This window comes from Polypterus senegalus, chromosome 15, assembly GCF_016835505.1.
Source record: "Polypterus senegalus isolate Bchr_013 chromosome 15, ASM1683550v1, whole genome shotgun sequence".
Taxonomy (NCBI): domain Eukaryota; kingdom Metazoa; phylum Chordata; class Cladistia; order Polypteriformes; family Polypteridae; genus Polypterus; species Polypterus senegalus.
Genome location: NC_053168.1, coordinates 130,759,963 through 130,786,898, shown reverse-complemented (window position 1 = coordinate 130,786,898; position 26,936 = coordinate 130,759,963). Strand labels below are relative to the sequence as shown.

At 39.0% G+C, this 26,936-nt stretch overlaps 2 protein-coding genes across 2 annotated transcripts in view; one reads left to right on the top strand and one right to left on the bottom strand.

The window, feature by feature from the left end:
- The first annotated feature begins 133 nt into the window (after positions 1-133).
- mrpl32 (mitochondrial ribosomal protein L32) lies at positions 134-4,377 on the top strand. The gene is made up of 3 exons (XM_039737387.1): positions 134-284; positions 1,334-1,521; positions 3,697-4,377. Exons 1-3 carry the CDS (start codon positions 191-193, stop codon positions 3,949-3,951), a joined length of 537 nt encoding a protein of 178 aa, XP_039593321.1. The 5' UTR covers positions 134-190; the 3' UTR covers positions 3,952-4,377.
- A 6,014-nt stretch (positions 4,378-10,391) lies between these two features.
- Positions 10,392-26,936, bottom strand: part of LOC120515992 (collagen alpha-2(VI) chain-like) — a 50,366-nt gene continuing 33,821 nt past the window's right edge. Inside the window, exons 20-29 of the mRNA XM_039737405.1 lie at positions 23,024-23,074; positions 22,757-22,792; positions 21,548-21,610; positions 18,851-18,913; positions 17,241-17,276; positions 17,103-17,148; positions 15,328-15,480; positions 14,172-14,618; positions 14,030-14,068; positions 10,392-11,301 (exon numbers count right to left, since the gene is read on the bottom strand). Coding sequence (XP_039593339.1) covers positions 10,694-11,301; positions 14,030-14,068; positions 14,172-14,618; positions 15,328-15,480; positions 17,103-17,148; positions 17,241-17,276; positions 18,851-18,913; positions 21,548-21,610; positions 22,757-22,792; positions 23,024-23,074 — 1,542 coding nt within the window. The 3' untranslated portion in view covers positions 10,392-10,693. The remainder of the gene's footprint in view (positions 11,302-14,029; positions 14,069-14,171; positions 14,619-15,327; positions 15,481-17,102; positions 17,149-17,240; positions 17,277-18,850; positions 18,914-21,547; positions 21,611-22,756; positions 22,793-23,023; positions 23,075-26,936) is intronic.

The following is a 26,936-nucleotide window of genomic DNA, read 5'->3' as shown; positions in this document are numbered from 1 at the left end:
ATCACTCAGTTCACTTAAACTGTACAGCTAAGAAATATTCGCGTCACGTCGGAATTGGAGCACTACAACTCCCATGAGGCATCGGGTTCCTTTCCCATGCTCCAATGGGCTTGCGTTGTCGTAATTGGAGCGACGTGACGTGAGATCCAGAATCGTGTGGATAGCAGTTGACGGGGTCATAACTGTAGACATGAATTTGGAGCGTGCCTTTTATTTATTTAGACATTCCATTTTAAATATGGAAGTAAAGATCCTGGATATGATGGGATTCAGCAGATTACCAGGTGCTTTCTTTGTAGGTTTATTAATGACTATGTGTGTTAAGGGCGACGAATCCTCTTACCGGCAAAGCTTTTTGATTATTCGTAAGCTAATTCATCTGTTTATAATTTCATCCAAGGTCAAATTCACTTTGAACAGAATAATATAAATTACAGTGAAAGTATGAATATACCGACGAAAGTTATTGATACACATAGAAAGATATGTAAATGAATATTAGCAAAAATACTGAAGTGCAACTGTTATCTGGCGTTGTTGCATTGCGACTAGAATTTTTCTTTAAAGATTTTTTAAATTTGTAATCATTTCTTTGCAAATGGTGAAGTTTGGATCATAGATTTTTTTAAAAATATTTTAATAATTTCTTTACACATGGTTAAAATAATTTTGTTGTGGTGTGGATCATTTTCAGAATGCATTTGTTATAGAAGCACAGGTTGTAGTATTAATCAAATGAATGATAGCAAATGCCGTTTAATTATAACAGTGCAGAGTAGGCCAATCATCACATCCTGTGGTAGTCAGAACAAATCATGTGTTTTAACATTTTAAAATGGATTGAAAAGTGTATCAATGCATAATTATGGTATGTAAAAATATGGAAGCAATGAGGACTTTATTCTTATAAAAGTAAAATTTATAAAAACAAATGTAAACGATTTAAATAAATAGCATGTACTCCTGGTACTGTTTTCGTTTGAATTCAGCCTGAGTTATATGGTCTATGTGTATTGTAATTTTTTGTTGTTGATATGTAAATAAAATGCTATAATTGTGTTAGTTGTAACATAACTTAAGTGTCAAACTATGGAATGGTTTGTGTATATCTGTTCTGTGTTATGGTTAAAAAAACAACCGTTCATAGGTTTAAGTTCTAAACGCATTCAAGAAAAGAGTCCGTGACTCAATCTGACCGCAGTAATGTAACACAATCCTTAAAACTAATGGATAAAGCAGGCAGAAACAAAGAAAACCTCTCTGTGCACCTTAACTCTGTTTCTGTTGAACCATTGCACTAATCTTGTGTTTGATATTTATTTGTTTTTTTTAGGTTTAGCACCAGGGTTGGTGATTCAGGGTCCAACAGTGCTTCCTAAATCAAGTGGCCCTCTTGGTGAAAATTCAGAGGAGCCCAGCTTTCTTGATAGCATCTTTTGGATGGCTGCCCCAAAAAAGAGGCGCACCATTGAGGTGAATCGCTGCAGAAGACGCAATCCTCAAAAATTAATCAAAGTAGAGGTATGCAATCTGTTGATAATTTAAAGGGATAGCAAGCTTTATATTTTTCTAAAATGAACTTTAGAGTAGTCCACATAATGAAAAGCTCGGCAAAAACAACAGTGTTTGTCAAACAGCACATTTCAGTTTAGATTTCAGCTTTTATTAAAAAAAAAAAAAAAAGGTACTACTAGCATAATACATCGGCAGCTTACTTTAATTGCACATTTCACTTTAGATGTCAGCTTTGAGAAACTGCAGCAAACCATTATCCTACTCTATAGGACATAATTGTTTAACCATCTTTAAATTTAGAGTACAGAGTAAAATAAAATCCATCCATCCATTATCCAACCCGCTATATCCTAACTACAGGGTCATGGGGGGGTCTGATGGAGCCAATCCCATCCAACGCAGGGCACAAGGCATGAAACAAACCCTGGGCAGGGCACCAGCCCACCGCAGGTAAAATAAAATTAATCATTAAATGTAGCGTACAGAGTAAAATAAAATTATCAAAACGTCTAACTGCAGTCAGTGACTTGTTAAAATTTATGATTAAAATTCATAACATAATATATGAGGTATATTATGAACTTAATATATATGTCTGACTGAACATTCAAGGAGCTTTAGCCAATGTACTGATGGACCTCACAGAAGATGTGAGTGGTGGAAGGGCCAACATGTAATCATTTTTACTGTAGTGTTGTCTCCAAGAGATTTTGAGAAATCTCCCAGTAGTTAAAATGGCACTAATCTGAAGAACATCCATGGATAAAAGAAAAATGCATAATCCACATGTCCATTATTAAGTCATATGCTCAAAACGTGTAGAACCCATACAGCATTTTGTTTGCTAAAATATTATAAATGGTTCCTGCTGGAAAAATCAGAGCACAACATAAATGGGAAGCATTGCCAAGGGAATAGAATATTCCTTTAAGTCCATTGCCTTAAGTGTAGGTCTAATGTTTTAAAGCACTTTAAATGTTAAAGACTGGGTATTTCAAATTGGCTGCTTCATGTTCATATTTAATATAGCTTTCCACTAATTATGCATTTCATGTATATTAAGGGGCGGCACGGTGGCGCAGTGGTAGCGCTGCTGCCTCGCAGTTAGGAGACCCGGGTTCGCTTCCCGGGTCCTCCCTGCGTGGAGTTTGCATGTTCTCCCCGTGTCTGCGTGGGTTTCCTCCCACAATCCAAAGACATGCAGGTTAGGTGGATTGGCGATTCTAAATTGGCCCTAGTGTGTGCTTGGTGTGTGAGTGTGTTTGTGTGCACCCTGCCCAGGATTGGTTCCTGCCTTGTGCCCTGTGTTGGCTGGGATTGGCTCCAGCAGACCCCCGTGACCCTGTATTCGGATTCAGCGGGTTAGCAAATGGATGGATGGATGTATATTAAGATCTTCTCTAATGTTCACAGTTAGAGCCATCCATCCATTTTTTTTAAACAATTTAGAAAAGGCATGGAAATCCACACTAAATTAGCTCTGTGTGTCTGGTAAAACATGTAACCTTTTACTAATGTATGCAAAATGCATAGTTAGTCTTTGTATGTTTATATCTTGATTCTGGCTAAACTATTTCTATTAACCTTGAAAGAAAGTAAATCTAAAGTGGTTATGGTCACAAGAATGAAATGAGTACAAATTTATGATTAAATAATGATTCACCACTTGCAAATTTGCAAGCAGTTATTTAAGTTTTTCCTTTAGTTTGTAATGTTCTAATCAAGAATTTAAATGTAATCACATATGTAATTGTCATAGAGTTAAACCAAATACAGTTTTTTATTTATATGTGTGTGGCCTCTTTTAATCTTGATTTGTTGTACTGAACTTACATTTGATTGTCATATTATATGACATTTTCTATAAATGCAAGCTTTCGAGGCAGCTAAGGCCTCTTCAGGCAAAAGTTGTCATTTCACCCTACTTTCTCCTGGATCAATCTATGGCTAACACGGTACAACACTCTACTGCTATTTTCTATAATGCATAAATGTGAAACAAATAAGTTTCAAAATGAATGTAAATTAGATGACTGAATCATACGTAAAAATGAGTAATTGAAATTTCGTCATGATGGAATTTTTTCTGTTCAATCATATAGTACTGTTTAAGAATTTAAAAATTCAAATCTGTCACCCATGGATTTTTGTTGAACAAATGATTTGCTTATTTTATTTCAGACCAACATTGAGCTTTGCCCAGCCTGTGGAAATCTAAAGCAAAAACATGTCCTTTGTGGTTACTGTTATGAAAAAGTTAAACGTGAGACGGCTGTTATCCGACGACAGATACAGGCACTTGAAGAGAAACCCTTAAACAGCCCCAGTGTGGAAACAGTGGTCTTATATGAAGGTGAGAATCCAGAAGAGGATGACAAAAATAAGAGGATTGTTGAGAGAAGTCGAAAGCGCCCTAACTGGTTTTCACGATACTGAATGCAAATCATTTCAATAAATTTTTTTTTTAAGAACAATTAAGAATAATTTATGTTGTAGTCTTTATCTTGTCACCTATAAAGTATTGATTAGACTACCTGTTCCTAAACCAAAAATAGATTTGCAAATGAAAAACTGCAATTTGCAGTTAGCATTTGGTTAAATGATCTCATGCTTCGTTAAAAGAAAAAAGAAAACCTGTCAAGTAATGCACTATATGTGTCTTATCTTTCAAGTGTTTGAGGTGATCAGAGTCTTTATATGGAGTAGGGTTGTTTTTTGGCCACTCACTAGAGGTTATCTGCAGAAGCTGAATACCTGTACCTGCTGGGACTCCCCTGCTCACTCCATTGATTAATGTTTTGTAAATGCTTGTACATACTTTCTCAAATGTGCAGTAGACTTTTAATAATAACCATAATAATAATCAAACAGTTTTGATGATGCACTTTTTTATTTGTGTATGCTTTTCCCTTAAATAGGATTCCTCTTCATATAAAAAGGAATTACTCATATTCCATGCATATTAATGCAGTGATGCAAGCAAAACTTAATGTCAGGCACAGGTATTTTTAACGTCACTAAATTGAAATCCTAATCTGTAGCAAATTGGTATTTTTGAGGCTGGCATTAGAGATTTATAGTGTGTATTCTATATTAATATAAGTCAAAAGATCTTTAAAAATGATAATTGCTTTGGCCTTGGTAGGTAAAAATCTGTAACCTTAACTTGAAATGTGAGAACTTAAGCAAACAAATTTGCTAAGTGCAGAGCAGTTCCCCTTTTACATGATGGCATAGCTATTGGGAAGCAGTTCTAGGTGGACTCACTTGTATTTTAAATCATTTATGAGACTGAATCACACATAAGGCGTGAAAAAAGAATGTTAGAACTGCAGAAAAGTCGCAAAAGTCTAATGCTACTAGGATAAGCTGTGGTTTCTAATGACCCTAAATTTCTCTTACTACACTCCACTTACCCCCAGTGCAAATCCTGCCGACTATGCCAAGTGTTTTGTTGTGGAGCGGCTGAGACACACAACAACCCATTCCAGCCTGAACATTTGCATTGAGGTAGTTGCCCGTGGTGACACACAAACTCATGGCAATAAGTTTACAGAGTCATTCAGAAGCTGCAACTTAATGTTTTGAGCGAGACAGAATTTTTCATTCTTTACTGTGCAAAAATAGCCTCTAAAACAGCTATGGCACTGCTAAGCAGGTGCAGAAAGGAAAAAAGGGCCAGGAAGTGCCCATTAGTATAACTCCAACTAGCTAAAAAAGTTCAAGAGAGAAGGCAACTCAAAGTCAAGAAACACGTAACAGACTTTTGTTTATCCACAGAGTCAGACAACATCACATACAAAAGGTTGATTATTTATAGCACAGTGGTCATGATGGCAAGGATCGCAACTTTCAGATCCAGGTCCCTAGCAACCCGGGGACTGCATGTAGTAATGAGGTTGCAGCCTGACCGTGTATGTGCAAGACAAAGATGGCATCACACAGAATTAAAATTACAACATAACATTATATATTGTGGCGGGTGGCCGGGACCCTAGCTGAAGAAAAATAAATTGCTTTGTGTTAATTTTACATGTGCCTCCATTGTCAGTCTATGTCAGGTCGGACGCCTTTCACAATATACATGCAGTTAGGTCCATAAATATTTGGACAGAGACAACTTTTTTGTAATTTTGGTTCTGCACATTACCACAATGAATTTTAAATGAAACAACTCTGATGCAGTTGAAGTGCAGACTTTCAGCTTTGATTCAGTTGGTTGAACAAAATGATTGCATACAAATGTGAGGCAACTAAAGCATTTTTTGAACACAATCCCTTCATTTCAGGGGCTCAAAGTAATTTGACAAATTAAATAACGAAATAAAATGTTCATTTCTAATACTTGGTTGAAAACCCTTTGCTGGCAATGACAGCCTGAAGTCTTGAACTCCTGGACGTCACCAGATGCTGAGTTTCCTCCTTTTTAATGCTCTGCCAGGCCTTTACTGCAGTGACTTTCAGTTGCTGTTTGTTTGTGGGCCTTTCTGTCTGAAGTTTAGTCTTCAACAAGTGAAATGCCTACTCAATTGGGTTAAGATCAGGTGACTGACTTGGCCATTCAAGAATTTTCCACTTCTTTGCTTTAATAAACTCCTGGGTTGTTTTGGCTGTATGTTTTGGGTCATTGTCCATCTGTATCATGAAACGCCCGCTGCCCAATCAGTTTGACTGCATTTAGCTGGATTTGAGCAGACAGTATGTCTCTGAACACCTCAGAATTCATTCGGCTGCTTCTGTCCTGTGTCACATCATCAATAAACACGAGTGTCCCAGTGCCACTGGCAGCCATGCACGCCCAAGCTGTCACACTGCCTCCCTCCACTGTGTTTTACAGATGATGTGCTATGCTTTGGATAATGAGCTGTTCCATGCCTTCTCCATACTTTTTCTTGCCATCATTCTGCTAGAGGTTGATCTTGGTTTCATCGATCCAAAGAATGTTTTTCCAGAACTGTGCTGGCTTTTTTAGATGTTCTTTAGCAAAGTCCAATCTAGCCTTTCTATTCTTGAGGCTTATGAGTGGCTTGCACCTTGCAGTGCACCCTCTGTATTTACTTTCATGCAGTCTTCTCTTTATGGTAGACTTGGATATCGATCACCGACCCCCTGGAGAGTGTTGTTCACTTGGTTGGCTGTTGTGAGGGGTTTCTCTTCACCATGGAAATGATTCTGTGATCATCCACCACTGTTGTCTTCCGTGGACGTCCAGGTCTTTTTGTGTTGCTGAGTTCACCAGTGCTTGCTTTCTTTCTCAGGATGTACCAAACTGTAGATTTTGCCACTCGTAATATTGTAGCAATTTCTCGGATGGGTTTTTTCTGTTTTCGCAGCTTAAGGATGGCTTCTTTCACCTGCATGGAGAGCTCCTTTGACCGCATGTTGTCTGTTCACAGCAAAATCTTCCACATGCAAGCACCACACCTCAAATCAACTCCAGGCCTTTTATCTGCTTAATTGATAAGACATCACGACGGACTTGAACACACCTGCCCATGAAATAGCCTTTGAGTCAATTGTCCAATTACTTTTGAGCCCCTGAAATGAAGGGATTGTGTTAAAAAATACTTTAGTTGCCTCACATTTTTATGCAATTTTTCTTTTTTGTTCACCCCACTTAATTAAAGCTGAAAGTCTGCACTTCAACTGCATCTGAGTTGTTTCATTTAAAATTCATTGTGGTTATGTACAGAACCGAAATTAGAAAAAAGTTGTTTCTGTCCAAATATTTATAGACCTAACTGTATATATTTTTTTAATTTTACTTCCTAGGCTTGAATACAGGATGCTACTACACTCTGAATGCTTGAAAATGTCCCTAGGATGTCCAATTCCTTGCTAGAAAATCTTTTAAAAAGTTAAATCACTTTTGCAGTTACAATAGCAGCAGGTGTTGCACTTCCCAGTGACCTTAAGCAGTTAATGAATTACAAGTGAAGAATAAAAAAACGGAGTATGTGTGGCAAGTTGGTTGTTTCAGTGGAATTGCGTTAGTTATCTCTGGTATAATGGCATCAATGATGTCTTTCTTGCAGTTTAACAGTTTTAACACTGCTCTTTCAGGGTGCTGTAGCTGACTGATACTATAAAAGTCTTCAGGATACATTTTAAGTGATAACATTTTACAACAAAGATTTTGCTTCCTGAACACTTAGGTGTGTATTGTATACATTTTGGCCTCCTAAACACACACAAAAAAATCACCTTTAAATTTTTCTGTCACATTCCATTTTATTGCAGTTGCCTATCTTTGTAATTTCCTTTCATGTCACAACTATACAATTGTTCCCGTTGTAGTTGTTGTACTTACATCTGTGGTGATCTGACAGTAGTAGCATTGCTACTAGGGATACAGCTTGGATAAACCAAGTCTCTTTGCTTCATTTGTGAAAGGGGCAGCTGTACTAAACATCTCATTACTTTATAAACAACTTGCCCTAAGCGTTTGGCCCCAGGGCAAAAAAAATTTGGATGTGAGTGTCAGTAGGCTTTGCACCCTAGAACCAACTTACCCAAACTCCTCAATAACATTTTAGTAATTATTTACCACTTTGATGCTACTTTTTCTGATCATAAAATACGTCATTATGATAGCAATTAACAAGAAAATTCATAATCAATTGCAGAATGATGGTATTTGAAGGTTCCCACAGAGTGCCTCTTTCTCTGGCATGATTTGGTTCATAAACTAATCAGCACATCGACATAACGGGCTTAAGTTTAAAGTTTGGTATCTTTCTGTCCAGCTGTTTTAGCTCTTGGCCATCCTCAAGAAACTGTGACACACACCAATCATCAAGATGTCGATGTTTTCGATATCAGGGGACCCTAAAACATCGAGATCTGTCAAAAACCAGACACCGACATTTTTGATGATTCTAAAGCATTTGCCTCCTCCCCCATAGACAAAGTTATGGTGGGGGAGGGCACAAAGCAAAAACCACTCATTGATCCAACGAGGATATTTTTGCATCCTCTCCCTGTAAAACTTAGCCTAGTGAAAAACTTCATGAAGGCAATGAACAAGGAAGGTGACGGATTTCAATATTTGAGATAGACGTTTCCACAAATAACAAATGTCAACATTAAGGAAAGCCATTTTTGGTTCACAAATCAGGTAAATCCGCAAAGACAAGCAGTCTGATAAACTGCCATTGGGGACAGAGGTACTGTAAGTGCATGGAAGGCATTCAAGAATATTGTTGAGAATTTCCTTGGCAACTACAGGGCACCAAAGCACATTTTGCTGCTTGACAACAAGCTTCAAGCACACAAAACCATGAAGTGCAACATGTCACTACTAAAGATTCATTTTCTGCATTCACACTCGGACTTGTGAGGGATGGCCAGAAGTCTGGCCTGGCCAGGACACCTTCAGTTGGCAAGGACATGGGGAGAAGGCATGCACAGGGCCATCAATAAATGGGAGCACCTCTGAGTTGCAACAGCATCAAGGATTCCTGCAGGGCATCACGGGACTTGGGGTTTGTTGGCTCAGCCCTGTTGGGTTCTGTGGGTGACGCCAGGGGCTGCTCTGGGGTCTGGAGAGCAGTACTATGTTGAGCTTCCACCTTCTAACAGAAGTGCTTCCAGGCCATGCTAATTACTCCCTGCTGCTTTCATTCTAGGAGCCAAAGTTAGGAGGTGGAGGGCAAAGCCTACTGAAGGAGGAGTGGAGGTGGAAGGAGACAGAGAGAGAGAAGAAAAGTGCGCTTATTATGCATATAGTACTGTGCTTGGTGCTTCACTGGAGGGAAACCATTTGGGAAGCGTTTCCCACTGAAATAAGGCCTTGTATGTTGTGCTGAACTTGTATCCACACCTGTTTGTGTCAGCTTTGGGGAGCTGGTGTGCCCCCTGGTGGTCACGGACTTCACTGACTGCACCAAGATTTTCAGGGAAGAACAACAATAGTGAATGGGGAAGCCATTCCATGGCAAGTGGAATCCACAAGTTGGACACTGAAACGAGAAGCATCATATGCTGGGTACAAACCAAAATCAGCAGCAAAACATTTTTAGCTTAGTTGAACTAATGCAATGTGTCAGCAATCTTAGGTGACTAAACATACTAAATTCAATAAAAGCTGTACTTGATATAGTCAAACTGAAATTATATTCGTATTCAGCTTGTCTATCACAATCGCCAAAAGTTTTCAGAAGCACAACTTTTGAAAACAATTGTCCAATTGTAATCCATGAGATGGCAGAGGCAGTGTGCTCTTAAAGCAAATGGAGTCCAATTGGTGATTTGTGTCTTGAAATAAGAGAATGTAAATGGCTAACCTTCTGTTTTAGGAAGACTGGCTTATCTTGTATATGGAAGAGGCGAAGTGTAAATAACATTTTTATTGTGGTAAAAGATTTTAGAAAGTTTTTCTTGATGACATTATTTGTACATGCAATAATACATAGAATGCAGGCCAATTAAAACAAACCTGGTAAAGCATGTGTGAGAGTAAATTAGCCCGTTTTTTGACGTGTGTGTGACAAGTGTCTGCATGGGTGTCATTGTGGGAACGGGAAGACCTTGAAGCCTGGAATAAAGTTTGTTTTCGAGAGGAAGGGGATCGAAGAGACTGCTTATGTATGGGGCCCAGAGTTCTGTGCGGCACCCCTGGGAGGAGCGCAGACTTGGACCAATAGAAACTGCAGAGGAGCAGCTGACATGTCACTTGTGGTGACGTCATGGCGAGAGCTGTCAAGTTGTACTTCATCGGGATGCTGTGTAGCTCAAAATCAGATTTGCTGAAGAGAATGTACTACATATTCATCTGGATATTGCATGATATTAGTGGTCCATTTACTCAATAGAAGATTGTAGATCACAGCGAAAGAAATGTCAATTGTTGAAATAATTACATTTGTAAACTGATAGGTGTGTATCATATTGTAATGAATAGAATATCGAAACTTTCACATTTTGATTTTTTTAACTAATACTATTGGTATAACATTCACTTTCTGACATGAATTACAGCCACTCTACCAAAAATGAAAGATAAAGCGTTTATAAAAATTGGATTGTTGGAGGTTGATTACGTTTTTACAAAATCACAAAAGAATTGCAACTACAGTACTATAAAAATAAAATTAGATTATCCGTACAACTCAATGCTTAATACACCTTTTACATCTCGCAGCACATGCAGGAAACTAAATACAAGATAACCAAAAACTCAGCCTAAGTAAGCAGCAATACTCCTAATAAAATTTCCAGAAACCAAATCTTTATAGTCCTTTAAGTGAAACAGTGATGATCGTTCGTTAAGGACGAGGTTCAATAACACCTCCTTATCAATATTTGAACCAACAGCGATTGCAAGGGGAACAACATTTGCATTTCTCATTGAGTTGGCAGCCTCCTGGAGATTTTTAAAATTGGTTACACCGTCCGTCAAAAAGACAAAAGATATTTCAGCATTTTTCCGTAACCCTTTTAATTTCCCGTTGCGATTTCTTATCATCCTGTCAGTGGCATAAAGTATTGCACTTCCCAGGTAGGAGGAAGAGTCACGATATACAGCCCTAGATATTAAAGACTCTATGCGACTGACATTGTAGGACAGATCAAGAAGTACGTCCTGCTCAGTTTCACCTCCGAACTGCAGGATGGCAATTCGCGCTCCTTTGTCGTCATCATCTTTTTGCGCCAGGCGTATTTCTTGAGAGAGCCGGTGGATGAAACGGAGAAGCGTGGAAAAGTTTTCCTCTCCGGTGCGCTCTGAGCCATCCACAAAGAAGAGAAGGTCCACGGGTCGCAGCACAAGCGGAGCAACCTGAACATCTATGGTAGAAAAATGGGGTTAAGAACAATTGTAGTGCCATGTCGTTATTACTTTGCACGATCTTTGTGAGATACATTCTGTACGGACTGATAATGTTGTTCTCTCTCTCACTCTTTACCTCATCTTCTTGGCATTTCATTGTCGCATAAAACTTGACTGTAAAACAATTTTCTGTCTCTATTTCCCACACTTCATAGTTTTAAGATTTCTGGTAAAAAAAAGCACTTTTATTCACTTGCTTTTTAGCTTATGAGTTTGAGTGGTTATATCCTGCTAATAATATTATTTATACTGTGTTCATCTTATATGCATTTTTATTTTACATACCTTAATATAAGCGATTTAGGTTTGTGTGTTGGTTTATGTGTGTTCATGAATGTTTTCTTTATGTTTTCTTTTTAACAACTATCTATCTGGATTAAATTTCATACCGTTACCTTTTATTCAATGTAGAGCACTTTGGTCAACTTCTAGTTGTGTGCTCAATAAATAAATAAAAACAGGCCCGGATTAAGATGGGTGCTATTGATGCTGCAGCATTCCTGAAATAGGCCCAGATGAAAAAAGACGAGAATTTTCCGGATGCTGAACAGTTTTCCTTTGTTATATTAACCTCAAAATAATTCTTAGAATGAAATTTGGAGTCCAACTTTCGGACGCCTAGACACAGCGTTACTTATTATACAGTTATTATTGTTCTTTGCGCTGTGACGTAACTATAACGTCGCTGTGTTTATTGTTAGCCGAAGATTTAAAGTTAATGCTATCAATGTTACGTTAAACAGTTTACTTAGTAATTTAGCTGCGTTTTTGCAATATCTTGGGGATTTTTGCCACTTAATTATTGTTCGGTAAGTGCCACGTAGTAAAATTTTCACCTTGAAATTTAGTTGTACAGTAAAAATCGATGGCTATTTAAATGGTTATCTGTAAAGGTAAAACTAAAAGCCAGCCCGCGGGCCCGGAATGGATGTTTAGAATTTTTTAAATCCTCGACAGGATTCTGGTATATTATGAAATTTAAATCGTGGACAGTTTTTTACCCTCAAGAGCCTGAACTGAGTCACTTTGACCCAATGTCTCTGCAAATTAATTTTTTCTTACTCTATTTCGTAAGGGAATTGCAACATTTTCTGTAATTCATTGTTAGGTTTTCTGCATTAAGTGCACTTTTCAGACAATTGCTATTGAATGTTGATGTTACATAGTTTGATGTTAATCTCGAGTTGTTACGATACTACGTCGTTATTATTATTCATGTTCAGTAAAGGCTGGCTGGTTGCATCCTCGTTCGGTCTGAGTGCGCATGTACGGTGAGCGTCGAACGCACCAATGCCGAGAAAAAATAGGCTTTTTTTGCGCTGCAGCATCAGGCCCAATTTCGTCTTAATCTGGCCCTGAATAAAACCAATAGTTACAAGATGCAAAACAAAAGAGTTCAACAATTCTGCTATTGTGATTATATAGTGCCTGAAGAAGGATAGTGGAGCATTTAATAATTCATTTTCTCACTCTTGTGTTAATACAGATGCTTTATTATTATCTTCGGTCAGTGGTTCTCAACCTGTGGGGCGCGAAGATGTGAAAAAAAGAAAACAAGAATCGAAAATATGAATAATACATGTATTGAAACCAAAACAAATTAACTTAAACTACATTCTGATACTAGAAAAATAAAGATAGAGTTAGATAAATGTCGATAAAAGTTAAGTAGGTATAATAAAATATGCATCTATGATATACCATTAATTTAAAAAGTTGCTATTAGTGGGCTCCTTTCAAAAAAAACATTAGGGGGGCGCGATTAAAACTGTTATGAAAACTCAGGTCACAAATACTTAAAGGTTGAGAAACGCTGCCTTAGGTACAGTCCACTGTTAATTACCCATTCATCTCTGGGCTGAAAAGAATTTAACAATTTCAGGCTCATAATGGCATCATGTCTAAGATGCGTGTTGTTAAAAGTATATACTGTATGTATTTAGAAGAAAAGCCACCATGATATTCAAAGTTGGTAGATATTGGAATCAGGAGATTTTGCAGATGAGTGGGTGGCAGAGGATAAATACAGTGTTGATAAAATGTATTCAGCCCACTGGGAAGTCTTCACATCTTATTTTTGTAGGACATTGAATCACCAGTGGATTGAATTTGGCTTTTTGACACTGATCAACAGAAAAAGACTTTCTAATGTCAAAGTGAAAACTGATCCCTGTAAAGTGGTCTAAGTTAATTAAAAATATAAAGCACCAATCTGTGATAACTTTGAAGGAGTGACAAGCTACAGTGGAAAAGAAAGTCACAAATGTTGTCACTGATCAGTAATGGTGTGTTTCATATTTGTAATTAATTTGGATCACGTTGCAGAGATCCGTTTTCACATTGACATTAAAAGGTCTTTTTCTGTTGATCAGTGTCAAAAAAGCCAAACTAAATCTACTGGGATTCAATGTTATGAAATAATAAAACTGTGAAAACATCCAGGCAAGGAATGCTTTTTGTAAGGCATTGTATAAACTCATTTAGGGTTCGGTGGGCTAGCGCCCTGCCCGGGGTTTGTTCTTGCCTTGTACCCTGTGTTGGCTGGGATTGGCTCCAGAAGACCCCCGTGTCAAATTCATTGCATTCCCCATACTGTCTCAACTTTTTTTTTTACTGATTTGGGGTTTGTACCTTAAAAAAAATGAAGAGTTTTGTGTACACATTTACCTCCTCTGGCCTTCTTACCTGGTGCACACTTTAGCTCCGGGCAGGTGACTGTTGGCTCTGGAAACACAAAAACAAAAGTGACATCACGTATGAATAATCAGAGCCAGGCTTCCACGACAAACCTTAAAATTGCCAGGGATCGTCATTTGGGAGAGCTGACCTGGACAGACAATCTTTTCGATTGTCTCCTGAAACTCCTCGGCGGCCAGCTGGGCGTAAACACTGAGCACCTCAAATCTGTCTTCACGGTTGCATGCAATTCTTCTCAAAGATGCCTGCTCTGCTTCGTTGTGCAAGTCGTCCCCTATCCCAATCGCGTAAACCTCCACGTTTTGGCACAAGGCTTCTAGGTTGCTGGGGTCTTTTGGATCATAGCGGCCGTCTGTTATGACGATGGCTAACACTTTAGTGCTGGCTCGTCTGCTGGGGAGGATGAGCTCTTCATATGTGTATCTCAAGGCTGATGGTGTCCATGTTCCTCCTGCTATCCACTGCAAGCCTTTCACTTTTGCCACAAAGGAGGACACGGAGGTAATTTCGCTGTCGTCAAATCGGATTGACTGAACGGCTCCTTCATGGCTGTACTGAACGACTCCAAGCCGGGAACCTTGAGGCAAAATTAAAATAATAAAAGAAAAAATCACTGGTGCTTTATCTGATGAAAGGGGACTTCAATATCAAGCAGAATTTCCTTATCTTCATCAGCTTTTCTGGTCTCATAAGAAAGGCAGACTTCTCCTTGTGACATACAGAGCATCTGGTTCTGCAGGGCCAGGGAGTGTAGCCATTGATTTACAGCACCCTCCATAATGTTTGGGACAAAGACACATTTTTACTTGAATTACCCCTCTGCTCCACAGGTTACAATTACAAATCAAACAATTGAGACACCGTGTAGACTTTCATTTAAGGGGATTTTCATACATTTCGTGTCTCACCGTGTAGAAATAACAACACTTTGTCTACGTAGTCCCCCCCATTTCAAGGCACCATACAGGTAAGTAGGAAGCTACAAATGGCTGAGAGTTGGCCTGTGGTGGGAATGCTACCAGAGTTTCTGACTTTCTGAAAAGCTCCCAGTTCCTGAAAAATGTTCCTGTGGTGGGCTACAAGTCAGAATGGAGTGTTAAGTGTGAAGTACTTTATTATAACTTCTGCAGCCTTCCTTTCAGAATCACATCTTAATATATCACGTTTCATCAGTGACATCATCGTTTACAAAATAAATATGTTCATTTTTATAACTGAAGCATTTCATGTGCAATTAAAAGTCAAACTTTTCCATTTTCCCTAAATAAAACCAAAATAAACCTTACCACTTGGATCTGATGTGTTTCTGGCCATCTTTCCTAATCTGCTTGCAATATTTATGACAAAATATTTAGCAAGCGTGAAGTTGGTCCTTCCGACGCTCTCGGAGCTGTCAATCACAAACACAACATCTAAAGGTGGGCACTCCCTCTGGCATTCTGGGAAAAAAGAAGATACAAGTTACCCACTGTGTTTAACCAAAACTGTCAATATGTCACCATTTATATTACTAACAGGCAATGTGCTCATCTGTTATAATATCATTTAGCATTAAAATCCTATGTACAGGGTGGGCCATTTATATGGATACACCTTAATAAAATGGGAATGGTTGGTTACATTAAAACCAAGCACACTATTGTTTTTCTTGTGAAATTCCCAATAAGTTTGATGTGTCACATGACCCTCTTCCTATTGAAAAAACAAAAGTTGGATCCAAAATGGCCGACTTCCAAATGGCCACCATGGTCACCACCCATCTTGAAAAGTTTCCCCCCTCACATATACTAACTAATGTGCCACAAACAGGAAGTTAATATCACCAACCATTCCCATTTTATTAAGGTGTATCCATATAAATGGCCCACCCTGTAGACATAGATACATAGATGTGAAAGGCTCTATATAGTAGATAAATACAGGTAAGTAGTTAGATGGATAGATAGATAGAAAGGCACTATATAATAGATAGATAGATAGATAGATAGATAGATAGATAGATAGATAGATAGATAGATAGATAGATAGATAGATAGATAGATAGATAAATAGATAGATAGATCTTTATTTATCCCCAGGGGGAAATTTGGCCTTTTATAAAAGCTCTTTACATAAATAAATACATAAGCAGATATATAAATATATAGTCACACACACCAGAATGACTAAAAATTACAAAACAAAAAGAAAGAAAATTTCTAACTTGGTAGTCCCAGTCACAGCGCAGCGCCACACACTGTTGTTGTTCTCTCATTTCTTGATTTGCTTTTGCTGAATGATTTCTTGTCTGAATGTTCTCAATGTTGGTGTGTTAGTGAGAGGATGTGCAGCTTTGTTCATAATGGCACTCAGTTTAGTTTTAGTTCTCTCCTTTGCCACTAACATCTGGGGGTCCAGAGTTCATCCCATAACTGGGTCTGCCCTTTTAATTAGCTTGTTGATTCAGTGGTCCTCCCTTGAAGTGAAGTTACCAGCCCATCACGCCACACTGGCCATCACAGAGTTATAGAAGATGTGAAGGAGGTCACTGGCCACATTAAAGGAGTGCAGTCACCTGAGGAGGAAGAGTCTACTCTGACCTTTCTTCTATAGTACCTCTGTGTTACAAGACCAGTCCAAGCTGTCATTGATGTGGACCCCCAAATACTTGTAGGAGTGGACTCCCTGAACAGTGACGAGGCATAGAGGCTCCCCACAGGTCATGCTGCGTCAACAGAAGCTCTTCCAGGTCCAGTATAAAAGGAGCCTGCTGCCTTACCTCCTCAGAGTCGGGAGGTAGTGGGTGACACTCAACTGGAGGAGGAAGGAGGAAGAAGTGTACTTGTTTGTCCAGTTTTTGGGTGGTATTTCATTATTTTGTTAATTAAAGAATCCATTATGTGGAAATGTGACTTTATTGGATATTATTGGGTATGGGGTTTGGGGCTCAGTGGCACCCCCAACTGGTTACACTAACCAAGGATTTGCTGTCAGAGTTGTAAAAAAAAAAGCCAGTTTTTACAATAGAATTAATGAATGTTCAGAAAGAAAGACGTTAGTTAACTTCCTGACGTAATCTTACCACAGCAGCCACATGTCTCTCTCACGTAACTCATGATGTTGCAGTCCTGGAAACAATGAGCAAAGGCATTAGCCGGTAATGCAGTGAATCCGCCACCTCACCATTTAAGATATTTGCCAAGCAGTTAAAGTAACTTACAGTTATTCCCGGAGCACCCCGAATTCCAGGAGGGCCCTATAAGCGATAGCAGAGTATTTTTATCTTTATTACAACATATTATGTATTGTATTTCAAAAATGTAAGAAAACACTAAAAGTTTCACATAAACATAAAAGTCAGTCCTACTTTGTGATTGGTCAGAAACTATGGAACTGGATTTATTATTGGACTGTAGCTCAGGATCCCAGATTCATGTGGGCCACCACCTGTGAATCCCAGTTTGTGAGTGGGCTCTAATCCCAGAAATCCGAGCTTTCAGATTTCAAACTTCCAAAGAATCCATGTATTACAGAGGTGCCTGGCAGCTAATGTACCAGCGAGCAGATCTATGTGAGTCCATGTTTATGAAGGGTCTTCGAACGGTGAACACGACTTGTATGTGGACTGCCATATGGGAACCCAGATTTAAAAAGTGCTGCTGCTTGTAAAAGAGGCACGAGGGGGAGTTAGTACCAAAGCGTCCACGCTTGTGACAGAACTGCTATACACGGCCCAGAGATTATGAGTGGGCCAAGAGAGGGCTTGCTAGTAATTTACTGCTCTGGAACTTGGATGCATGAGGCCTGCTAACTATGAATAAGAGTTAGTAGGTGAGCTACCACACTGGAAGTCATTGATCGACGTGACCTTCTACCAGACTTAAGAGTGAACAATTACTGGTGAATTCTGGTTTATCATTGGGTGTCTACCAGAGAACCAGGTTGCAAACTGGGAACCCAATTTTATCAGAGCTACTACTTTGAAACTATGCCTGAAAGTGGGCCAAATCTAAAGAGTCCAGGCTTATAGTGTAGCAGCTTAGGGGAACTCCAAGTTGTTGAGCTGGCCACAAATGAATGCGAGTTTACTGCCTAAGAGGGCTGCAACCTGAGACTCAGACTTGTAAGGTTTCTGAGGTTTGACATCTGGAAATTCAGGTAAGTGACTTCGCTAGTTCCCTGGAACTCAGGCATTTGAGAGGAATGATGGTTTGAAAACCAAAATCATGTGGAGATGACTACTTAGTTAAGATCTGCTCCTTGCGGTGTAACTTATTAGTTATGAGAAAGTAATCTGCATCCCACAAAACTAGCGTTTGGAACGGATTGCTTCCCTTTCATGCAAAAATAATCAAATTCACTATTGGTAAATATTACCAAATGTTCTTAAATTTATTAACAACTTAAATTATCCACCTTCATAAAAGTACATTTGTCTGTATGTGTGTCTGTGTATCCATCCTGGCCTATATGCCATTTGGTTTAGGATTCATAAAAGCAGTGGTAATGTTAGTAATGCGCCATCTGTTGGATTAAAAAATGAAGTGCATTTCATTACTACATGGAGTATAAAATACTTTCTGCAAACATTAATGCCGAATATGCTGAGGCCTACATTAATTACTTAGAACAGATTTTAATCCATCTTAGATGGGTAGCACAGCTACTAATATGATAAAATATATTAGGATGTGGGATCATCTTGGAGGTTTAGCTCTCCAGCTCATAAATGCCAATCACTCTTTATATGCCACATCTTCTAAAGTCACAGTATTACCGTTCTGAAACTATGAAGTGCCATCTTAGACCTAAGGGGTCAATGAGGCCTACCCGTTTGCCTGGACTGCCTCTTGGTCCCCTCTCTCCTGGAACACCTTCTGGGCCCGGATGTCCCTAGATATTTACAACAAAACATTGAAACCTTTTTTAACGTTAACATCAATTTTTTTTTTAACTTAAAATAGATTAAAGCTTATTCTGCCTATTTCACATTGTCATGTTATTTCTTTCAGATTACACCAAAAATTTTTGCTCTTCTCATTTCTGGTGGTCACAAGGCTACATATGAAAGTACCCAGCTGAACGTAGTTTATTCAACAACATCCTTAAATTCTTTCCATGTGCTTTCCCAGTTGCAGATCTTGGAACCGCTTGTCATTTATGGCTTGTCTGATTTATTAGCCATCAAAAATGCCTTTCTTAATCTTTGCCTCAGTTAACTGTGGAAACATCTGTCCGAAATATCAAAATTCTTCACATTCCTTGTTCATTGCTTTCATGAAACTATCTTCTTTAGTCCATGTGCCCCACTTTTCTGCTGTCATGTTTCAGGCTGTATTGTCTCATTTTAGGCCATTTATTTGTATTTATGTTTCTTTTATTTATTATGTACATTTTTCTATTTGTAACAGAAACAGACCTCAACTATGTCCCATGTGTTTTGTGGGTGGTTCCCCAAGTGGTGGGGCCACCTGCCAATCACACACAGGAATGGTCAGCCACCCTGTTTATGGGCGGGCCTTCCATTGATCCTGGCAGTTCATCTTGGACACACTAAGGAGTGGAGTGTGTCACATCTTCTGGGCTTTCTGCTATTGCTGCTATTTTGTGTTTTCCGCATTTTTTGAACTTGCGCTCTGTTTTTTGATTACACCTTTGGGTCCTGTATTGGGACTATGTCAGTAGCAATTCCTTTGTGCTCATAGGAGCTTCATGTATTGCTTACAACAACAACAACATTTTTTTATATAGCACATTTTCATACAAAAAAGTGCTTTACATGATGAAGAAAAGAGAAAAAAAAGACAAAGTCAGAATTAAAATAAGACAACACTAATTAACATAGAATAAGAGTAAGGTCCGATGGCCAGGGAGGAAAGAAAAGACAAAAAAAAACAAAAAAAAAACTTCAGAGATAAAAAATAAAATCTGCAGGGGTTCCAGACCATGAGACCGCCCAGCCCCCTCTGCTTAGCACTTTGATAAAACATACTTTTTATTTTTATAAAGATTTTCAAGCCCCTTTGCGCCTATTCGGGGTTTTGATGGTATTTCACCCCCACTAGAGGGCAACCTTTGAAGTGCTTTTGGGACTCCCGAGTCACGACATCTGGTACCTGCAACCCAATGCTTATGGACTGATCGGTTCTTTTTAATGTAATGATACTCTTTAGCATGGCTAATTGAAACACTAGGACTTGATATATCTGAGCTTCATTCCTGGTAGCAGTGCCACCACTCTTAGGTCACCACTGATGACCCAGTGGTAGTTGTTGTACTGTATATGTATACTTATTACATGAGAGGAAATCACAAAAATAGGCGATGATGGAAATATAATGGTAGATGACTGTGAAATGTAAAGGTGGATTTTGTGATGTGTCACGATTACTCTCCAGGCTTATCTGTGGTGTGTACTACCACCCCAGGTCGAGAGGGGGCGCTGGCATTAACCTTCTCCTCTTCCGTTTCCTCTGCAGCACACAGAAGACTCCCAGTGAGGACAATTGACTCCGCCCCTTCCAGTCCCACACCTATAAATCCAGTAGTCATCACAAGGAGGTGTTTCTTTTTTGAACAGAACGCACCACAGGATGGAGCTCCTATCTGTAGGAGAAAAGAAAACAAAATACCTAGCCTGACAATGTTTCTTTTCGTCTTGGACTTTTCTGTTATCTTTACTCCCTTAGCAGACATTTTTCCTTTAATTTTCCACTGTTGGATTAAATAGAGATGACCGATTGGCCTCCAAACATTTATTCTTGGGTCTTGCAGTCTTTTTACTCGACCATACTGGCCAAAATCCTTAAGATAAACACAAAAGTGTTCAGGAAGCAAAGTCTTCACTTTCCAGTGCCGTATTTTGACAGACGATGACTTTCAGATTTAGGCTGAACCCTAACTTGACTCCAGGAGGTAGGATAGTGAATGTGGATTGGATTGTGAATGGATTCGGGTTCCTTCAGTTTTTAGAGATGCGTTCTTGTTGTGTCTTTCATCAACGCACAGAGGAGGTTAGTCACTGTGTGAGTTTTTTTGTCCAATAATATCCAGGCTTGTGAAGCCACCTACTGACTGATTTCTCCACATTAGATGCTCATGGATCCTTATGGATGACCTGCTCTAGTTTATTGTGGACGTCTAAGATAAAGACGGATGATTTCATTATATTTCCCCTTTTTTTTGCTCATTATTGGTGATGCTGATGCCTCTTTTTGTTACCGTTATATTATTAGCTCCTGAGGCCTTTTTCTTTCATTGATGGCTGCTCAGTTTTTCCTGTAACTCTGCTGTAAAGCTACTGAGGACTTTTATTTCAGCCATGATGTCTTCAAATGTCAACCTCCAGCTGTGGGTCCAATCATAACGTAATGGTAAATAAGGGTGTAAGATGACGTGCCCCTTTACTTCTACAAGACAGTAACACTCAGAGTCTCTAGTAGTGCTCTAAAGTTCGGATTATTGTAATTATTTTTATTCACCTCAAATGCTGTTATGTACCCTACAGATTCCCCCCCTTCCACTGACCGCTAATCCTTTGCTCCCTTTGGGTCCTGGTGTTCCTTTCTCTCCAAAATGACCCCTGGGACCCTGAAAAAAAATGAAACTATTAATGACTTTTTAATCAACATAGGTTGCCTCAGATTTATTTCCTTTTCTTTCAAACACCGGCTCAACGGTGTTAGATGGTATTTGCATGTTCTCCATGTGTCCACAAGGGCTTTTTCCTAGATATCTCTTTTATTCTAACATCCAAAAGACTTGCATGTTTTGATGAACTGAATGATCTCCTCTCATGTTTTTTACTGTATATACTCGGGTATAAGTTGGGTCTTGAAACCTGATCATAAAATTAGACCCCGACTTATACGCCCGTTCAAAAATACGACACTTAATTTTTTTTGTTTTTTACATCTTCTTGCTTCCTCCAATCTCGCACCAGTTTCTCAGACACATCAAATTTTGTTGCAGCAGTGCAGTTACCAATTCTCCTTCAACGACGTTTAATTTAAAACCAGCTTCATATTTTCTCTTATGCTCTTACAATAAAGGTGTATGAGGGTGTGAGATACAAAAAACACAAATCAGTGCAAACGTTGCTTCGGAATAATAATTCTTTAATAATTCTTTGCATTTATATAGCGCTTTTCTCTCTACTCACAGCACTCAGCATTTGCAGGTTATGGGCCTTGCTTAAGGGCCCAACAGAGCAGAGTCCCCTTTTGGCATTTATGGGATTCGATTGCCAGTGCAGATACCTAGCCTCAGAGTAGTTCGGGTATTACCGTGTGGTCACGTAGACACTTAACATAGAAAAAAATGGCCATGTGCTCCGTGGTTACTCTCTCAGGTGGGCGTTAGCATATCATAATCTCTTGGACCAATAGCGTGAGGTTTCTTATACGAGCCGACATTATAAAATACCGGAAATTATACAGTAAATTCAAGTCCCGACTTATACACAGGAGAACTTAAACATGAGTATATACGGTAAATGTTCTTATGTTATAACATGGCAATTTGTGACCTTCAATCGGCCCAGTAGATGTTCATACGGCAGTAGTATGTATGAGTGTGAACGCCCTGCATGTTGTACTCTTAGTCCCTTTATGCCATAAGATGCTTTCAATGATTACCAGATATAAAGGTGACTACAGCTGCCATTAACAAGCTTGGCTACATCTTCAGATGGACTTTGGAACTCTAGGAACAAAAGCAACAAAATTATTAAAGTACCTGCAGTCCTTGGAATCCAGGATCTCCTCGGTCTCCCTAGTATATTAAAAAAGCACATCATAAATATACTTCTACCGGAAAAGGTCTACAGTAACATCTTAGTTTTAATATATTTTGACTTTAACAATTCCAAATCAGCAAGACATGCAGAACTGCATCCTATTCAAACCAGAGCAGATCTGAATTGAAATTCTTATAAAGCATTCTTTGTTTCTGCTTATACAATTACTGATTGCAAATGGCAGTAGCAAAGCTTGACTCCCTTACCTGTATTCCTCTTGTACCCGCGTAGCTGTAGCCGTCTTTGCCTTTATCACCCTTTACAAAGAAAGTTAAGTGAAGAGAAGTGTTCGTTACATAGACCTGAGAAGTCAAAAACTGAGTAGTTCTTCGATTTGTCTTATTTCGCTACAGGTCAATTAATGAATTAAAAAAAAATCTTTACACAATTTTTATATGTATATAATAAGCTATCCAAAAAAGTTTTGTTAATTAAATAAAAATGTAATTGATATCACTGATCTTTTCAATTTTTTCCTACACTCTTTAAAAATCACAGTATTAAGTCAATAAGCACCTTGAGCATGGGAAAGGTGCTATATAAAGAAAATATATAATAATAATAACAATAATAATTCAAATTCAAACGTGAACATCAGTAGGCTTGCACCCTAGGAACCAAGTTACCCGAACTATTCTCTAACATTTCAATAATTATTTACTGCTCTGATGCTGATTTTTCTGATCATAAAATACGAGAGCGATTGATGAGAAAAATTCGTAATTAATTGCAGAATTATGGTATTTGAGGGTTCCCCTAGAGTGCCTCTTTCTCTTGCACGATTTGGCTCGAAAAAACTAATCAGCACATTGTCGTCTCATAACGGGCTCAAGTTTCCAGTTTGGCATTTATTCGTCCAGCTCTTTTAGCTCTAGTAACACACAGACAGACATGCACACTTCATCGATATATCGATATTTTCAGTAGCGGAGGACCCTAAAACATTAAGATCTGTCGAAAACTGGAGATCCAGGATTTATTTCGGCGAATCTGAAGCTTTCGCTCCTCCTCGTAGACGATAGGTTATGGTGGGGGAGGGCGCAAAGCAATAAAATCATAATCATAATAATTGTTCTGCCCCACATGCTGTTCACTGTTACGGTTATTTGTTGAGCTGTGATCCCCCTTTGTCTTGTCATTTATTAACACACCTGTCAGTCATGTCCCACAGTCACAGAGGTGTTGTAAATGTCCATGAAGCACACGTAAAACACGTAGGCCCCATAATGAACATTTAAATACAATGCACCCTTTGTGCCTCATGTAGGCACCCCTTTATTTCTTGTTTTGGTCACATCCAAAGAATATCTTTAAGGCATATAAACCCCCGAGTCGGGTTAGTTGTGGTACACAGCAATCTGAATCTCTGCCCGTGCACATCTCTTGCCACAATCCGACCCTGGAAATCACTCACCTTGTAAGTGTCTTATATCTTAAAGCTTTATTGTTTGATGTAAACTGTCTGCTATGTACTGCTTTGTAAATCATTACTTCTTATTTATTGTCTTTGGTTGTACACCTGTAAATACCTTCATGTTTCCTTTGTAAATATTTCAGTTTACGATGAGGTACGTCCAGTAAAAGTCTTCATGAAAGCTCACCTTTGTCGTTTTTATATAGATGTGCCAAGTTGTTTGAACTCTGCAGCCGCGCTGTACAAATGGCACGGAGTGGGTAGAATAATCTTCTTCTATAATACGCTACCGTGGCTGTTCGTTTGTCTGTCCAGGATTTTAAATCACCTGTAGCTCGTAAACCGTTTGACCAATTGACCTGAAATTTGGTACACATATACTACGTGATGTCTGCTATCCGCTTTCAGGGTGATTAATGACCTCCAAGGTTATTCCTCTTTTTATTTTTATTTTACTTTATTGTAGAATCATGTGTATGGGCACCGTTCTCATCCCTACCACCTTCGCTGTCTCTTCCTCTACCTCTACCTTACAGGACTTTCTCTAGTAATGGTTATCCTATCTCTACATTTTATTAGTTCATTGTTCCCTTCTTTCAGGGTTAATTCATCTCAGGTGTATTCATTTTGCTAACATTTGAACAAAAAGGTTGTTAAGATGAAAGAAAAAAATCACTTTGCTGTCCCAATATAAGCAAGAGTATTTTTCATTTTCTTTGTTACACCTTGCCTGATGAAGTGGACTTAGCTGCCTCGAAAGCTTGCATTTGCAATCTATTTAGTTAGACAATAAAAGTTGTCATTTCACCCGACTTTTTCCTGTATCAATCTATGGCTAACACGGTACAACACTCTTCTACCTCTTCATATCTTAAATCATTCTTGAGGCAGATTGAAGACTTAAGTGCCAGCTTAAGTGAAAAATGAAAGAAAACATACTAAGTAATTGAAAACTAAAACAGTGACTTAATCAGTGAAAAGATGCCGACAAAAGAAGAGAAGCAGCAGGCCACCAGGGTGGAGAAAAGAAGAGCTGCTCAGGAAGCAGCAAGCGCATCAACCTCTGAGCAAACGAATGATAATCAGAGACAGTGAAAGAGGATGAAGACTGAGAATGGCCAAGTCAAGTGTATTCAGTGCATGTATCATGCAGTGCGCCGTTACTGGTAATAATAACAATAAAAATTATAATCTTCTTTCAGCTGCTCCTGTAGGGGTTGCCACAGCAGATCATCTTGTTCCATATCTTCCAGTCCTCGTCATCTTGTTCTGTCACCCTCATCACCTGCATGTCCTCTCTCAGCACATCCATAAACATCCTCTTAGACCTTCCTCTTTTCCTCTTCTCTGGTAGTTCTATCCTTAGCATCTTTCTCCCAATATACCCAGCATCTCTCCTCTGCACATGTCCAAACCAACGTAATCTCGCCTCTCTGACTTTGTCTCCCAACCTTCCAACCTGAGCTGACCCTCTATTGTTCTCATTTCTAATCCTATCCATCCTCGTCACACCCAATGCAAATCTTAGCATCTTTAACTCTGCCACCTCCAGCTCTGTCTCCTGCTTTCTGGTCAGTGCCACCGTCTCCAGCCCGTATAACATAGCTGGTCTCACTACCGTCCTGTAGACCTCCCCTTACACTCTTGCTGATACAAATCACTCCTGACACTCTTCTCCACCCTGCCTGCACTCTCTTCTTCACCTCTCTTCCACAAACCCCATTACTCTGTACTGTTGATCCCAAGTATTTAAACTAACCCACGTTCGCCAACTCTACTCCCTCATCCTCACCATTCCACTGACCTTCCTCTCATTCACACACATGTATTCTGTCTTGTTCCTGCCAACCTTCATTCCTCTCCTCTCTAGAGCATCTCCACCACTCCAAGGTCTCCTCAACATGCTCCCTACTATCGCTACAGATCACAATGTCATCAGCAAACATCACAGTCCACAGGGACTCCTGTCTAATCTCGTCTGTCAACCCGTCCATCACCAAAGAGTAATAATTAGGCTGACCCGCCTTTTAAGGCGACCGACTTTTAAGTTGACCACTTCTTAAGGCAATTCAATATGTAGATCAATTTGATATTTAATACAAACTCATTAATTTGGTTATATTGCATTTGAGCGGTGTTACTTTAATACTTGTAGTTTGTGTTATTTTTGTGATGAAATTTTAACTTTTTTTCTATATTGAGGTCGCCCTTTTGAACCCCCCTGATATTTACTACGCGGTGAGGCATTTGTACTCCATCAACATGAATTATTTCCAGAGACATAATTGTGTCTATTTTTCCAGCGCATCGCGCACAAAAGCAAGGGAAGGATGAGAGCACCAGAACTCTGCTCACATCATGTCGCTTCGTACCGCATAAGCTGCAAGTAGTAAGTATGTGATAAGCAGAATACCGCTACGCTTTCCACTCACGGGACGGAAGGACAATCCCGACCGCTTTTATATAGTAAGAAAGAAGAAGATATCGCACAGTCTGGAGTAGAAAATCATCTTTTACCTGGAAAAACGAAACTACAAATCCCATCGTGCATTGCAAAATGGATGGGGCGTGTGTGAAACTCTGTGCCTGCGTAGCACTCACGGGACGGAAGGACAATCCCGACCGCTTTTATATAGAAGGATAATAATAATAATATATTCTTAAAGAAGCTTATATTACAGACAGCATCCTACAGAAACTATTTT